The 15,755-nt window shown below is 50.7% G+C and overlaps 6 protein-coding genes across 6 annotated transcripts; 2 read left to right on the plus strand and 4 right to left on the minus strand.

Annotated features, from left to right (window-relative positions):
• Nucleotides 1-269: 269 nt before the first annotated feature.
• JCM6883_004526 (uncharacterized protein) lies at nucleotides 270-4,275 on the minus strand (the record flags this gene model as incomplete). The annotated part of the gene is made up of 10 exons (XM_076632529.1): nucleotides 270-385; nucleotides 458-770; nucleotides 836-856; nucleotides 923-1,177; nucleotides 1,253-1,457; nucleotides 1,526-1,586; nucleotides 1,654-1,688; nucleotides 1,757-1,952; nucleotides 2,023-4,093; nucleotides 4,156-4,275. The coding sequence occupies 10 exons, from the start codon at nucleotides 4,273-4,275 to the stop codon at nucleotides 270-272; spliced, it is 3,393 nt and encodes a 1,130-aa protein (XP_076487501.1).
• Nucleotides 4,276-4,599: 324 nt separating this feature from the next.
• JCM6883_004527 (PQ-loop repeat-containing protein) lies at nucleotides 4,600-6,468 on the plus strand (the record flags this gene model as incomplete). The annotated part of the gene is made up of 10 exons (XM_076632530.1): nucleotides 4,600-4,804; nucleotides 4,873-4,931; nucleotides 5,000-5,014; nucleotides 5,097-5,156; nucleotides 5,225-5,284; nucleotides 5,352-5,378; nucleotides 5,454-5,814; nucleotides 5,885-5,991; nucleotides 6,162-6,266; nucleotides 6,340-6,468. The coding sequence occupies 10 exons, from the start codon at nucleotides 4,600-4,602 to the stop codon at nucleotides 6,466-6,468; spliced, it is 1,128 nt and encodes a 375-aa protein (XP_076487502.1).
• Nucleotides 6,469-6,651: 183 nt separating this feature from the next.
• Nucleotides 6,652-7,649, minus strand: JCM6883_004528 (zinc finger MYND domain-containing protein; the record flags this gene model as incomplete). The annotated part of the gene is made up of 3 exons (XM_076632531.1): nucleotides 6,652-7,089; nucleotides 7,174-7,389; nucleotides 7,506-7,649. 3 exons carry the CDS (start codon nucleotides 7,647-7,649, stop codon nucleotides 6,652-6,654), a joined length of 798 nt encoding a protein of 265 aa, XP_076487503.1.
• Nucleotides 7,650-8,062: 413 nt separating this feature from the next.
• JCM6883_004529 (zinc finger MYND domain-containing protein) lies at nucleotides 8,063-9,122 on the minus strand (the record flags this gene model as incomplete). Its single annotated transcript, XM_076632532.1, has 3 exons — nucleotides 8,063-8,536; nucleotides 8,611-8,826; nucleotides 8,976-9,122. 3 exons carry the CDS (start codon nucleotides 9,120-9,122, stop codon nucleotides 8,063-8,065), a joined length of 837 nt encoding a protein of 278 aa, XP_076487504.1.
• A 422-nt stretch (nucleotides 9,123-9,544) lies between these two features.
• JCM6883_004530 (zinc finger MYND domain-containing protein) lies at nucleotides 9,545-10,600 on the minus strand (the record flags this gene model as incomplete). Its single annotated transcript, XM_076632533.1, has 3 exons — nucleotides 9,545-10,006; nucleotides 10,081-10,296; nucleotides 10,454-10,600. 3 exons carry the CDS (start codon nucleotides 10,598-10,600, stop codon nucleotides 9,545-9,547), a joined length of 825 nt encoding a protein of 274 aa, XP_076487505.1.
• An 860-nt stretch (nucleotides 10,601-11,460) lies between these two features.
• JCM6883_004531 (uncharacterized protein) lies at nucleotides 11,461-13,880 on the plus strand (the record flags this gene model as incomplete). Its single annotated transcript, XM_076632534.1, has 4 exons — nucleotides 11,461-12,900; nucleotides 12,976-13,064; nucleotides 13,127-13,488; nucleotides 13,555-13,880. The coding sequence occupies 4 exons, from the start codon at nucleotides 11,461-11,463 to the stop codon at nucleotides 13,878-13,880; spliced, it is 2,217 nt and encodes a 738-aa protein (XP_076487506.1).
• Between the last annotated feature and the right edge of the window lie 1,875 nt (nucleotides 13,881-15,755).

Genomic DNA, 15,755 nt, shown 5'->3' on the forward strand with positions numbered 1-15,755 from the left:
CCCGCTGAGCGAGCGACGCGAATTCGTACTCTCGCGGGAACTCTCCGAGCGAAATCTGACACTCGAACGGGATTGAGAGGTCGAACGGGTCCATAGATAGTTTGCGATTGCGAGTGCGAAAAGTTGCGAATAAGGAAAGGAGAGGGGAATAAGTAGAAAACGTGCGTGGTCAAGTAGAAAAAGGGAGGTTTGCATTTTGCGAATAGTAAGAAACCGGGAAAGGGGTATACTGTAACGAGCGAGGGAAGGAGGTAGAGCCTGCTCGATGTCTAGAGCGCGGTAGTCGTCTTCTTCTTCCTCTTTCGTGGAGCGTTTTGTGGAGGAGGTCCTCCCATATCTTGTTCGTTTTCCAACTTTCGAACGAAAGTGTGCATCGCTTTGGCGTCTATCGATCACTCGAGCGAGCGAGTCAGTCATCTTCGACACATTATAAGAAGAGAAAAAGAGTCAGACTCACAATGAGCAGGTAACCAAATCTGACGAAAAGGCGGGAACAATCTCCTATTTACTCCTTCCTCCTCAATCTCCTCCAACTGATCCAACGTATAGAACCCTCTCCTATTGAGGTTCTGAGAGTTCTTACTATCGAGTCGGAAAGGGGAAACGATGAAATTGTATTTGAGTCGGGGGAAGGGAGCGAGACCTTGAGCTTGACGACCAGCGTTCAGGGCGGCAAGGTCCGATTTGACTCGTTCGTTCGTTCGTTCGATCAAGAGAGAGTTGGCGTCGAAAGATTGACCGGAAGTCGCCCAGGGAATGACGCAGCAGAACTGAGCTCAACTCGAAAAGTTAGCGAGAGTCAACGAGGAAGGACGGAGAGAGAGCGGCAGTTTACAAAGAGAGTTCCGACGGAGAACTGTAAACCGCAGAAGATCTCGATCAGTTTAAAGCGAACAGATCAATAGATTCTCTCTCGACTCACATCAACTTCGACGATTGAAAAAGCCCAAGGAACCGTCTTCCCCTGCTCTTTTCTTCCTCCCCCTTTCGTCTGTCTCGGTTTCGGGGGAGCAGGTCGAGGTTCTCCAAGATCAAACTCATCGTCGAAATCGGCATCTTCTTCCTCTTCTTTGACGGTCGATTTCGTCGCTTGTTGAGCTTTCGGGGGATGACGAGGTCGGGGTTGAGAGTAAGTGATGCAGAGGTATCGTTTCATCGGTGAGTCGGGTGAGAGATCCTGTTCATGAGAAGTTATTCGACTTCATTCGTTTCGATTTTCTCGTTTGAACGATAAGAAGCCGAAGAAACTCACACAGCGTAACACATCTTCCAACCGACCCCAGTAGTCGATACTCAGATTCTCGGCTTGCTGGAAGCTCTTCGCGAGTCCATCACCTTTCAACATGAAATCGGGTCGACAAAGCGTTCCCAGCCGGGTATTGAAGAAGAGTTTGCGACATGCTGCGGAGGCTTCGTCGAGTTCTGCAGGAGAGAGTGCGGAGACTTGAGATACGACTCTGCGAGAGAAGAGGAGTTAGGCGAGGATCTTCAAACTTGAACTTAGGGATAGAAGAAAAAGACAAACATGGTGATTTCGTTCAAAGTTGGGTTTCGAGCATGAGAGAGTTGACAATTCTTCCTCCCGTCTGTGGCAAGAATCACATACTCAGTCCTGGAAGCAAAGCCTGAGACTGAAGAGGTGTCCTCGCTTACCGGGAAAAAGTTCTTTACATCTCCATTTCCCTGGCCTAATTTCCTCGCGTATCGGTAGCTCAGCTCAATGTCAGAAGATCGAGAGTGAGCAGAGTGAACTCACGTCAACCTTCCACCTCCTCCTCCACAATCGCTACAAGCTTTGAACAACGCATCGCACCTCGCACAAATGATTTCAACGGTGAACGCTCTCGAAGTGTTTGTCGCCTTCTTCTTGCTCGTGCTCAAAGAGGGAAGGGTAGGAAGTGGATCGTCGTAATCGATAGTCGAAACTCCACAAACGAGATTACAAACGTCGCCTAAACGTACTCCTACTCGTCAGCAATTCAAAGCCCGTTGTCGGTCGAATGGAAGACGAGAACGACGTACATTTGAGAAGATCTTGTTGTTGATAATCACCCGATTCAGCGATCTGGGATTCTTCGAGATGAACCAATTTCTCCCAACTTTTCCCTTTTCGAACGACGACCTCTTCTTGATTCTTTTCCTCACGTTTCTTCCCGTCCTTCTTCGTCTGAGAGTCGTTGTCTTCGTTTCCTCCATCGAGTCCCTCTTTCTCTTTCGTAGTCGTAGTAGTTGAGGAAGTGTTGGTAAGCTTGAGTTTCTCGAATCGATCAATCGCGGCGGAAAGAGTATCTTCGTATCCGCGTTCTCTCACTTGCTGTGCGGCCGCCGAGAATGCAGAAGGAGGGTTCGTCGATGGAAGTTCGGTGGCAGAAGTAGGTAATGAGGCGAGTCCAGCGCAGACGAGGCAGGAAGATCCACTCAACCCGATTCCCAGCTCTTCGAGAATCGTCATCGTCGTCGTGGTCGAGTTTGGGTCGTCCGAAGGGGTCGGTGTAGTCGATGAGCTGTGGTTTCTTGCAGTCGCAGTTGAGCTCGAGCCGGAAGAGGCCGGGAAGGAAGAATCGTTCGAATCGTTTGTCGTAGATGATCGAGATCGGGCCGTTCTGTCGGTCAATCCTCGCGTCTGATCCTCCTCTGCTTGAACCCGTTGATCGATCCCACTGAGAGCTTCCAATAACCTCTGACTCAAGTTCCTCAAGACGATTCTCGCGACTTTCCTATCCTTCCTCTCTTCCGTCTGTTCTCCATCTTGTCCTTCTTCATTCGATCCTGAAGAAGTGGAACCCATCGCCCTACACTTCCTGCAATTGACCTTGATCTCGAACGCAACGATTTTCTTCCCACTCGCGTTCTTCCCAATCTTCCATTCTCTCCCACTCCACCCCTTTGCCGTCTCCTCTTCCTCTCCTTCCCCCTGATCTTGTTCTCCTTCCCTACTCCTACTCGAGCCTTGACTCTCATTCTTTTTCGACCTGTTCCCTCTCGCGGGATGTACAACTCCCAAAGGATTCGGTAACTCTTCGTAATGCTTAATCCTAATTTTCAATCCCCTCTCCAAAATCGGTAACAATTTCGCGTTCGTGAGTGAAGTCGAAGAATTGATCGAATCGGGATCGGAAGGAGGTTCTTCGATCGGGTTCGGGTTCGTCGTAGTCGAGAGAGAAAGCGGGGGTCTCGTGAGGGAAGGAATTGAACCACGAGCGGTAGAGGGAGCTACGAATGGAGGAGGAGGGCGTGGCAATGATAGAGTGCTATTGCTGGTAGAAGGATGGGGAAGAGGGTTCGAGGGAACGAAGAAAGAGAAATTCGAATTTGTCGTTCGCTGAGGTCTTCGATGGTCGAGTTGATATTGATGCGAAGGAGGATTCGGAAGAATGTTTGACGAAGAGGTGGAGGGTTCTTCGTTCATCGGGATCAATGAATACTCGGAAGAAGAAATCGAAGAACGAGTCGAAGTTTGAGCGAAATAATCATAGTGCGGTCCTGCACCTCGATACATCGGCGGTGAAGGGTCCGTCGAGTATTCCATCGGTGCTTGTTGTTGTTGTTGAGAGAAGCTCGAGCGGGTCGAACTAGCCGTTACCGGAGTTGAACGACCTGAAAAACTTTCTTCTCTTGTTGGATAATAGAGATGTTGAGATTCGGATGATGCTCCTCCTCCTCCTCCTCCAGCGAATCCCATCAAACTTGAAGTCCTCGCATCATTGTGTTCTTGTCGAGCTTGAATGACTGAACTAGAGGTAGAACCCGTCGAATTCGAGTATTCTCGTTTCCTTTGACGTTGTAACGAGCGGAGAGTGTAGAGATCGGCGGCGGTTGGATCGTTCGAGGGTACTGATGGTTGGGAATGGTGTCCTCCATTGTGATGAGAAGGGAAAGCGAGAGGGGGAGGAGGAGGAGCGAACGAAGCGGGGTACTGAGGGGATTCGAAAGATCCGAGGGGAAGGGAATCGGGGTGCGAGTACTGTCGGTGGCGACGCTGGTGCGGCTCAAACGAAGAAGATGTCGAAGGAAACGGCTCGGCCGCTCGAGAGCATAAGGCAGAAGGAGGAGGAAGAGCGGAAGGGAAACGAGGATAGCTCGGAGCTTGAAACTACGACACAAAAAGCCAAGAGTCAGCTAGTCTCTTCGGTGCGCGGGGAGTCATGGACGTACAGAGTGAGTTGAAGTATCTAGAGGACGAGGAGGATGAGGGGGAGGTCCCTGCGAGTCTGAATGAAGCTCCCTCGACCAAGTCTGTTGTTCTTGCTGTTGCTGTTGCTGATGTGGCCACATATCCCCCTTTAACCGCACACTACCGATCACGACCCCCCTTCACTCGAGAGAGACTAGAAGCGAAGGGTCACTTGAAGGAAAGAGAGAAAACAATGGGTCGAGTCGAGAGAGGTAGGCGAGGCGAGGCTGGAGCTGACCCGGAGCCGGGAAGCGAGGAAGAAGAGCGAAGAGAAGAACAGGGCGCTGTTCGTTTTCAGGATCAATGAACAAGTTCCCCCGGTCGAGAGACGGGTGCGAGCATCGATCCGGGGAAGCGGAAGGGGTTCAGTCGAAGAAAGGAGTCAAGTTCAAGCTTCTCTCCTATTTCCCGTTACTCCTATTACCATGACTCGAACAGTATCGACATCGACAAGGGCGTTACTGCTACTGGCTGTAGCATCCCTCGCGACGTTATCAACAGCGAATCCACTAACTTCCCTCTTCTCTCCTCCTTCTTCTTTGACGACATCATCATCGACTTTCGACGTATTCGGTCATGGCCCTCACCACCACAACGATACACCATCAGATGGACCTCACAAAGTATATGGTCAGCTTCTAGCGCTTTACCGAGAGAGGAGAAGGAGGGGGAGAAACTGAGTTCTTGATCTGTCGTAGATGGTTTCCCACGACTAGCGAATACTTTAGGTTGGATGAGTTTAATGGCATGGATCTTAGTGAGTCTCGCTCACTCACTGTCACTGTGATATTCCCGCTGACCCTCTCCTCGTGACGAAACGATCAGGTGTACAGCGATCCGGTTAATTCTCGTTTCGCTTTAATCTGAACCTGTCGTAGTTGACCGGAGGTTCTGACTTATATCCACTAGGTCCGCTGATCAGATTATTCTCTGCTTTAAACAAAAATCGGGAGAAGGACTTTCAATCATCTTCTTGATTATCGTCAGTTCTCCTCCTCCCTACTTTCTTTGACTTCTGTCGGTGACTGACTACTCTTTCTCGCTCTATAGTGGCTTGTTGGAGATTTGACAAACTTGCTCGGTTCGCTATGGCAAGGTCTAATTCCTACTGCAAGTCGAAAACTTCCCATTCTCTCCTCTTTCGACTCGAACTAACGTCTATCCTTCCTCCGAATAGGTCATTATTCTCGCAATCTACTATACTGTGAGACTCACCTCCGCACTCTCGTCGAAGACGGCGTCACCTGCAGGAGACTAACGCTAATTCTCGCACTTTCAGGCATGCGATTGCATCCTCATCTTCCAAAAATACTACTACCGACACCTCCGTCGCACCCATCCCGAACTCTACGAGCGTCTCTCCACCTCCGGTACTTCAACCCCGACTCCCCGTGCTCAAGACGCCGAGAACACTCCTTTACTCTCTGCATTCTCCGCTCATTCTCCTTCCGAGAAAGCACTTTCTCCTTCTCTTCAACGAGCGAAGGATCTCTTGGAATACACAATCGGATTCGTCCTGGTAGTAGGAGTCGGAATCGTCGCTTGGTTCGCAGGAAAAGGGTTAGGAAAAGAGGGTCGAATTCCTGAGGTTTGGGAGACTAAGGCTCAAATCGTTGGTTGGATTTCAGCTTTCTTGTATCGTGAGTCTACTCTCGTCGCTCTCTAGCGGTCGGGAACGGGTACTGATTCTCGCAAGGAGACGAGATTTAGTCGGTTCGAGGTTGCCTCAACTCGCATTGAACCGCAAGACAAAGTGTGAAGGACTCTCACTACTCATGTTCTGCTTCGCCGTCATTGGAAACGTCACCTACGTAGCTGTAAGCCTATCTTTACCCCTCCAATAAAATTGAGTTCGAATCGCAGAAAACTGATTTTTGCCTCTTCTCGTCTGATTTCTCCCTCGTCTCGTTCAACCCTTCTCTCTCTTCTCGTCCGACCCCTCTCTCCCTTCTCGTTCGATTCTCTCTCCTCGGTCGATTTTGAGCAGAGTATCTTGTTAACTTCGATGAGTTTACAACACATCATGATCAACGCACCTTGGCTACTCGGTTCAGCTGGAACAGTCTTCCTCGATTTTCTGGTTCTTGGCCAAGTGAGTCTTTCCCATTCCCCTCCTACCCTCTCACGATCCGTCGGACTTCGGGAACTAATCTCTATTTTTCTAGTTCGCATACTACGCGAAAGAAAGAAGATTAGAAGCGGAGAAACAGCGGGAAGCGAGAATGTTTGTCGATGAGGAAGAGGAGGAAAGGAGGAGGAGAGAAGTATTGGGAGAGGATCAAGATCAAGCATAGTCCGACCACCTACAATTCTTTCTTGAAACTATAGATACTCGATTTGCATCAGACGGAAACCCAAGCGACACTTTTACTCGTCGACTCGTTCGGATGGTCCCCACTCGCTCTCTCGCTTGAACAAGATTGAGCTGCCCAAGTTGACGAAAATTGGCCGAGCTCTCCGACTTCTTCGGCCTTCGCTCAGTTCGTGGTACTCCACACTACGCATCTTCCTGAGGGAAGCTGAGACAGAACGACGTTACAGTATTCCATCAAGGTGAGAACCTCGAACGAGTGTCGAATAGGCGGGTAATCGATCAGTTCCATCTTTTCGCCGTTCTCGAGGATACGGGTGCAACCTGCGGCAACAACGGAGGTGTAGATCAAAAGTCGATGCTCGAAATCGCTCGTCCACTTCCAGTCGTCCGGAAGAGAACGCTCGAACGCGAATTGGCAGATCGCCATGTTTCCTAAGGTTTCTTGACTCAAGACGCGGGCGTATTCCTTCCTCGTTGCCTTTGTGCGTAGCGAAGGAATGGCTTTCATCGTTTTGACGGCGGCGGAGGTTGCGCGATTGTGTTGAATCAACCTCTGTAACGCCACGTTGGGTTTCGGGACCTGCAAGATCTCGAGGAGAACCTGAACGCTTGCGGATCGTTTAGCTTATGTGCTCCTCGGTGGAGAGGGAAGATAAAACTTCAAGTTTGAGCTTGAAAAGCCTACCCGGAAGGCCGCGTCCGTTCCATCTTTTGCGAGTACCTCCGAGACTGGAGGAAGGACGGCTCCCAAGCGGACCATGTACTCTTTCCACGTCGGTGACTTGTCCATACCCGACTTGGATGAGTTCCTCGACTCCCACGCTTCCTCGACTTCCTCGTCCGTGAGGGGTGGCCATTCGAACGGGTTCTTCCCGCAGACTTGCTTGTGTGACTTCCAGATCTTCGATCGTCGCAAGGGGGAAGGCAGAAATGAGAGATGGGAAGAGAACGAGGTCGAAGTGTTTCGTCAGCTCCTGATGCCATATTCCCGCTCGCTAAGACGAGGAGAGAGCTTACGGGTCTCTGATGATCGACCGAGCAATAGTACATCCAATCGAGTCCCGCTTTCTTGCAAACTGAACATCCTATCGCTGTTTCTTTTCCGCAAACGACACACTCACCGAGAGTGGCAGCCGAGGAGGAAGGATCCGATGAGGCCATCTGTGATGCGCTCCTCCGAATGCCGAGTGAACGAGGGCGATGAGAGGGAGAGAGTAAAGAGGGGCGGACTGAACTCACTCCGCTTTGTCCTCTTCAATCGGAAACACCACGGCAAGTCCGACAACCTATCAACTCTCCGAAAGTCTTGCTCAACCTTGGAGAAATGTAGAAAGTCGATTTGACAGGTAGGCACAAAAAATCAACGACTGAACAGAAACGGAAATATCGAATCTTCCATCGCGCGACAAAACGACGTTGCGTTCAAGAGTCCTTTCTCCTCAGCGAACCCTTGCCCGTTCTCCTCCGGATCGCTCAAGTTCGCCTCTGACGGAAACAAGCGATGAAGGATTGAGCTTGGTTGAAGTGAACGGAGCAGAGAGAGCAACTCACCTTTCTGGTGTTCGATATCCGGCTTACTCTCTTCCGGTGTCCAGGATCGTTGTAATCATCTCGTTGAGCACCTCCCTAGCTTTCTCCGGTTCGGTTCCCGACAGCTCCGTCACGTCCATCGAGCGGACCATCGAGAGTGAATGTTGAACTAGGGGGAATTCAGCTAATCTCAAATTGATGGGTTCCTCTTCCTCCGCCAGACGCTTCAAGGCGATCCCGACGACGGCGATCAAGATCAGAAGTCGGTGCTGGAAATTGCTCGACCACGTCCAGTCGCTCGGAAGGGCCAAATTGTGTTCCAATCGGGATTCGTACATCGCCAGAAGTCCCAAAGACTCTTCACAGAGGAGCCGCGTGTGTTCCTCGACTGCCGCTTCGATCGAAGGTGTCGACAGGGACTTGACCAATTTGGTCGAAGTGGCTGTCGCGCGAACTGTTCGTATGAGACGTTGAGCTCTGACCTCGCTGCTGGAAGTCTTCATCGCTTCGAGGAAGTACTACGATCTCGAAGAGATGAGTCAGCTCGTCCGGAGGGCGGAAGAGAGCAGCGGGTGAAAGTGGAAAAGCTTACGCGAAAAGCCACATCAGGTTCTGCTAAGGCCGCTGGTCCCATGTTGACAGGAGATGCGGCATACACTCTCCTTAAGAAGACCTCGAGCCAAGTCGTCGTGTAAGAGACTGAGAACGGCAGGTTCCTCAATTCCCACGCTTCGTCCACTTCGTTCTCCTTGAGGGCCGGCCATTCAAACGGATTCATTCCGCAGACTCGCTTGTGCGATTTCCAGAGCTTCGTGCGGTGTTGAAAGCCGAAGATAGTCGGGGAGGAAGTGGTAGAGAGAAGAGGTGGTAAAGAGAAGGGAACCGAGAAGAAAATGGTGGTTCGCATCAGCTTTCGAGTCTGCATCCTCGTTCAAATCAACACGAAAGAGAACTCACAAGTCTCTGATGATCGACCGAACAGAAGTACATCCAGTCAAGTCCCGCTTTCTTACAGACTGAACAACCGGCTGTCGCATCTTTGCCGCAAACGACGCATTGAGCCGGAGATGGAGGAGCCGAGGAGGAAGGATTTGGCGAAGCCATCCTCAGGAGGAACGCTCGAGTCGGACGAGGGAGGGTAGAGGGAGAGTGAGAAAGGTGAACTGAACTCACTCCGCTTTGACCCTTCAAATCGGACTCTCCACGGCAAGTCCGGCAAGTTTGAACTCTCCAGTTGTTAGACTGTAGCAGTCTTGCTCAAGCTTGAGGGATCGTAGAACGTCAAGTAGGTTTGACAGGTAGCCACAGAAAACTAACAACTGAGCAGAAACAGAATTATCGAATCTTCGCTCGCTCCGACAGATCGCAGACGTGTTCAGGAGTGACTTCTCGTTGACAAGCCTCGTTCGTTCTCCTCCAGAAGGTCAAGTCCGCTTTTGACGGGAACGAGCGATGAAGGGTTGAGCTTTAAGTGAACGGAGCAGAGAGAGCAACTCACCTGTCTGGTCCTCGAGACCGTGCCTACTCTATTTGCTATTCAGGACAAGCGCTAACAGCTCCTTCACCGCCCTTCGAGCTCTTCCAGGTTCGCTTCTCGACAGTTCCGTCATGTCAAAAGATGAGATAACCGAGATCGAGTGCTGGACGAGGGGAGAATCCAACAATCTCATTTCGACATCCGACTCTACCATGCGACTCAAGGCGACCCCAGCGACGGCGTTCAAGATGAGGAGTCGGTGCTGGAATTCACTCGACCACGTCCAATCGCTCGGAAGGGTGAAATTTCTCTCGAACCTCGATTCGGACCAAGCCGTAAATCCCATAGCTTCTTCATAGTAGAGAAGCGCAATTTTCTGTGCGTTTGCTGAGGTTTGAGGAAGAGAGCCGGCCTTGTGGAGCATGAGGGAAGTCACGGTCGCGCGAAGTTGTCGAGTGAGGGATTGAGATGCTTTGTCGCTGTTCGAAGATTTCATTTTCGCGAGAAAGGACTGTGGAGTACGAGGTTGATCAGCGTTTCACCAGCGAGAATCGCTTTCAAGCTTTTCAAGCTCGAAAAGCTCACCGAGAAACCAGCATCAGGTCCTTCCCTTGCTAATCGCTGCGCTTCACCGGGAAGAGTGATAGCCATACTCGTCATGAAATAGTCGTTCCATGTCATCGGACCATCAGAAGAGAACGGTAGATCTTTTACCTCCCACGCCGCTTTCGCTTCGTCGTCTGTCAAGGTCGGCCATTCGAACGGATTCTTGCCGCAAACTCGTTTGTGTGAGTTCCAGATCTTCACGAACGACGTTGAACAGTTGGATGTACGCGGGCGAGAGGGGGAATTGCCAAAGAGAGTTTGAACGAGGATCGAAAACGGGAAAGAAAATCTTTGAATCAGCTTGAAGTTCCCCGTCGTCGACCGCTAGGAACGGAATGGGTACTGTACGTACGAGTTTCTGATGGTCGACCGAACAGAAGTACATCCAGTCAAGTCCCGCTTTCTTACAAACTGAACATCCTATCGCCGTTTCTTTCCCGCACACGACACATTCACCGAGAGTTGAAGTGGTCGAGGAGGAAGGTTTCGACGAATTCATCTCTTTGACTGCACGTACAGCGACTCAGCTTGTCGAAAGAGTGTTGAGCGACCGGTTTCGAGAGGATGAAGCTTGTGAAACGAATGACGCGCGATTCGTCCGTCGCCGAAACTTTTCGCGGCCACACGACAAAGTCAGCCTACGAAGCCAGTACTGTAGCGCGAGCGAATTGGTCGAAGAGTGATGAGAAGTAGGTCAAAACGAGGTTTGAGGGAATTCTGCCCGCGAAGTCGAAGCGATTTCCATCACTCTCGATCCTCTCTCGCTCTGTCAGCAACACCATCCGCCCCCATCGACTCTTCGACTAGTAGCACAGAGCAGTGAGGAAGCAAGGTCGAGCATCTTCTGGACACGGGGGTTAGTCTCTCGTTTCCCTTCCGTTCTCCTTCCCCTCTCCATCAAGATCTCCTCATCTCGCGACTCTCTCCCCTTTACATCACGAGTACGTTCTACCGACACATCGCATCGCACGGTCTTCGAGAGGGTCAAGAAGGATCAGAATGGCGGGTCATCATTTCGGTCACCCACTTTTGATCCCCCTTTCTCCCTCTACTCTCGACGGTTTCACGAGACAGCTACACCGTGGGGAGAGAAGTAGAACAACGAGGCATACAGACGGGTGGAACGATCAGAGGAAGGCAGCAAAAGTTTGAATGGCTTTCTCAGCCAATTCATCCGAAACTTGGCTGACATGATTCCACACTTCCTCGCCTCTCTTCCTTCCCCCTTCTCACCCAACGCCACCTTCCCTTGTCGACTTGCATTCAGCCTAGAATAGTCTGCTCGAGATTGAACGGCACGAAACTTTTAAATTCCCCCCTCCTTTTCTCCACCTTTTTCCCGAACTTCGCTCGAAAAAGATGTCGTCAACCGCCGTCACTTCAGAAGATCCATCCGAACCACCGCTTGCCTCTTCCAATACACCGAATCTAGCTCCTCCCTTCCCTTCCTCTCAACAATCCTACCTATCCGCGACGACCACTTCTTCAGAACACAGCCACGAATTCTCGACTGAAGATTACTCTCACAACTCTGGAGCTCCTTCGCCCGGTTTATCCTCCTCTCAACTTTCCACTCCTCAGTTCTCCCCTTACTCGACCGTTTCAATCCCTCCGACTCCAGCGGGTCTAGATGGAGAAGATCAAGATCCGAATGATCGCTTGAACCCGTTACCTCAATTCAACGAGATGAATCTGTTGGAGTTGTCACAGAGGGATCAAGGAACTTTACATCATCAAGCTCACGGATCTGGATCAGAAGCGAGGCATCTATCGAGACACGTTCGGGAAGATGAAAGTCAAGATCGAATCGCGAATGAAATCCTGAAACGAACTTCAGCGGGACAAGAACTCTCCGGCGATGGATTATCGGTACCGGGACCAGCACCTCCTTCCTCATCGAACAGTTCGAACGCAGGACTCTCTTCGAACGTCGCAACTCCTGGAGATTCTCGTGGTCCAACTCCTTCGAATCATCTCGCTCCACCTTCCTCGTCTGCTACTCGTCCTCAAGTACCGACTCAACAATCTTCAGCTCATCTCTCCGTCACGAGTGCTCAATTGAAAAAGAATGCTTCGGAAGGAGGAAAAGAAAAGAAATCGGTCTTCGGGAAATTATTCGATCGAGACAAGAACAATTCGAGTGTCAGCGTAGTCTCTTCAGTCGCGATGGAACATGGTGGAGGAGGTTCTACTTCGGGTCTATCCACGACGACCGCAGGAGGAGGAGGATCCGGAGATCAACAGCATTCGATGGAAGGAGCTAGTTTGATGAGGAGGAAGAGTGGACAAGATAAAGAGCGAGAAAAGAGGGACAAGGAGGTGAAGGAACGAGAAAAGAAGGAGAGGAAAGAACGAGAGAAACGAGAAAAGGAAGAAACGAAGGAACGGGAAAAACGCGAGAAGCACGATCAGAAAGAACGGGCACGAGAGAGGAGTAACAGTCGAGGAAGAAGTCCCAGTCAGAACGGTCGACCTCGAGGTGGTTCTCACGGTGCTGGAGCTCACGAAGAGAAATCTGGATTGGGTGGAGCGATGGATTTCATGAGGATCAAAGTTCAACGAAAGACTAGCGTGACGTCGAGGAAGAGTGACGATGGAAAGAGTGATCATGGAGATCGAGAAGAAGGAAGGAGTCAATACGGTGGATCCGAGACGAAGAGTCGCGGGGGACAAAGTAACGCGAGTTTGAGTAAGAAGTACGGAGTCTGCGACAAGGTCATCGTCGGAAAGGGTGCAACTGCCGTCGTCAGGCTCGCTCACAAGTGGGATCGAAGTACTGAACGTCTTTACGCCGTCAAGGTGAGTCAATACTCTGAGTCTTCGAGCTCGCCTTCGCTGAGATCCGTTGGCTTACTCCCGTCTCCCTTGTCATAGGAATTCCGAAAGCGTCGCAAGAACGAGACGGAGAAGGAATACGTCAAGAAGCTCACTTCAGAGTTTTGCATTTCTTCGACTCTTCACCAGTTCGTTTCAACCTCTCATCTTTGCTGTATTCGGCTGGAGCTGACTTTCTCGCTTTTCGCAGTCACAACGTTGTCGAAACGGTCGATCTCGTACAAGACGAACAACAACATTGGTGCGAAGTCATGGAATACTGCCCTGGAGGAGACCTTTACGCCGCGATCAAGAAAGGAGATCTCGAACCCGCCGAAATCAATTCCTACTTCAAGCAGATCATCGCCGGTATCTCGTACCTTCATTCGATGGGAGTCGCTCACCGAGACATCAAACCGGAAAACTTGCTCATCGACGCGAAAGGTCATGTCAAGATTACCGATTTCGGAGTCAGCGATGTCTTCCGAATGTGCTGGGAGAAGAAGACGCATCTGAGTAAAGGACTCTGCGGGTCGGAACCTTATATCGCGCCGGAACAATTCGAACAGAAAGGTGAGTTCAAAAAGAAGCATTCTACCTTTGCCGCAACGGTCTCACTGACTGTTTCCATCGATTCAGAGTACGACGCACGACTCGTCGATGTGTGGGCTGCGGCAGTCGTCTTCTACTGCATGCATTTCCAAGAACTCCCTTGGCGAGTTGCGAAACCATCAGATCCTTCTTTCGGCCCTTACCTCCAACTCTACTCGACGTCTTCTTCTACCCCTCCTCCGTTATCGAATCTCGTTCCGAGGGAATGTCGCTCGATCATTCGAAGAATGTTGGATCCAGATCCGAAAACTCGTGCGACGACCGAAGTCATTCTCAACGATCCTTGGTTCAACCGAATCGAGGTCATTCCGCCTCTCCAGGGTATCTTGCCTCCAGAACCTACCCTTCCCTAAGCGATCTCACCCCCATCTTTCTCCCGCGCTTTCTATCTCTCGCATCCTCGTTCTTTTCACTTATCCCTCGTTTCTCCCTATGCACTCCTTCCGCTCCTCGCTTTCCACTCGCATCTTCACGAGATATAATATAACGAGTTGCAACCCCCTTCTTCCTCTCCTTCCTCTCCCTATCTCTCTCTCTCTCTCTCTCCTCAGCAGTTCCTCACGCCCTTTTCTGTTTTCGCTGTCTATTCTTCTGTGTCTGTTTGTAGTGACCCGTTTCCCTATATGTGTGTGTCTATTACGTTGTATGTACTCAAGACAATCTTCGAAACCACCACCGAGTCTCTCCTTTGTTGTGTTCGAGAGCTAGCAGTCCATTCTTCGAGACTCTCGTTCCTTTCGAACTCTTCAGTGGCTAGCCCTCAATTCACGAGTATCCAGGAGTGAAGGGGGAAGCTGATTTCGAAACACATCGAGAACGAAGAGGCAGTGATTGCCAGGAGGTTGATTTGACTGAAACACAAAACGGTCGGCTCGAATGATGCTCGAGAACAGGAGGATGTGTCTCGAACGCAGTAGTACAGTTGCGACCAGAGACGTTCGCATGTAGCCTCGAGGTAGTCTGACAAAGGCTTTGTCACCGAAACGAAAGGGAGAACGGATTTAGATGCGCGTCGGCGTTCGAGCTCAAAGAATGCATGTCTCCTTGCCTCTCTCGCCTATGCGATCTGCCATATAGCCACGCAAGTGAAAGAGCTGCAGGACGATTCGATTGCGTTCGACGGAGCTTCCGAGAGCGATCTGGCAAAGTTTGATCGATTGATCAAAGCTCTGCACAAGTGACTAATTCGTTCGTTTGTGGATTGCCACGAGGTTGGAATAGACGTTGCTCCCTGAAAGTGTGAGTGTTCTGATCGAGGGCATGGTCAGAGCATTGACGAAAACAGTCGAGCCGAGGTCAAACGAAGCAAGTTGTCGTGCGAAAACGGATTCAACTTTCGAGAAACGTACTTCCGTCATCCGCTTTAAAGTGTTCTACTGTAATAGACGAGAGACACTCCTCACGAGTAAGGAGTGAGCCAGGTTTGATGAAATCTACGCCGGGAACAGCAAATGTTTAATTTTTCGCAACTTGCCACTTTCGTCGGGATCTTCCTCTCTCTCTCTCTCTTCTCTCTCCTCTTTCGCTGTCAGTGTTTCCCTCTTTCGCCGCTCGGCAATGCATACTTTCCTCTTCTCTCCTGCATTCTGTCTCCTCTCGGTTCGAACTCAACGGCACCGAGCAATCGAGGGCACTTTACTCTCAATGAATGAGCTCAGTTCACTTAATCGAGATCGCTTCTTCTTTCCACGTTCTCGCTCGTACTGAATCTTCGACGACTTGGGCAGCTGAGTTTTGTTTACTTTCCTCCTCTCTCTCACTTCCCTTCCAGGGGGAAAGTACATGAGAAGGCACAAGAGAGCACGCTTCGAGGACTGCAACGTACGCACTGTCGCACAGTACAGTACAGTGCGTCGAGGAAGAGAGAAGGGAACGCAGGAGCAACGACGCAAATGGATGAGATCCTGCGCCTGCAATGTTGTGGGAAAAACTCAAGAGATGGCTGAAGCTGAGAACCTTTTCTCGCGCGAGCGTCATTCAACGCATCTTTCACACGACATTGTCGGATCTGCACAACGGCTCAACAGGATGTGACTCAGCGAATAACGAGACAAATCCAACGTCGCAAAGGGAGGAGAAGGTGGAAAGTTTCGCAAGAAAAAGAGAGAGTTTACTTCGAACGACGGCATGCAACGACGACGACGACGACGAAGCGACGAAAGAGGAAAAATGACTAGTGTTTCGACCGAAGAGTTGCAAGGCAGCAGGAAGCTCTCTGCAGCAGGTCA

This window comes from Sporobolomyces salmoneus (assembly GCF_050403485.1).
Source record: "Sporobolomyces salmoneus JCM6883 DNA, S_salmoneus_JCM6883_v1_ctg27, whole genome shotgun sequence".
Lineage (NCBI taxonomy): Eukaryota > Fungi > Basidiomycota > Microbotryomycetes > Sporidiobolales > Sporidiobolaceae > Sporobolomyces > Sporobolomyces salmoneus.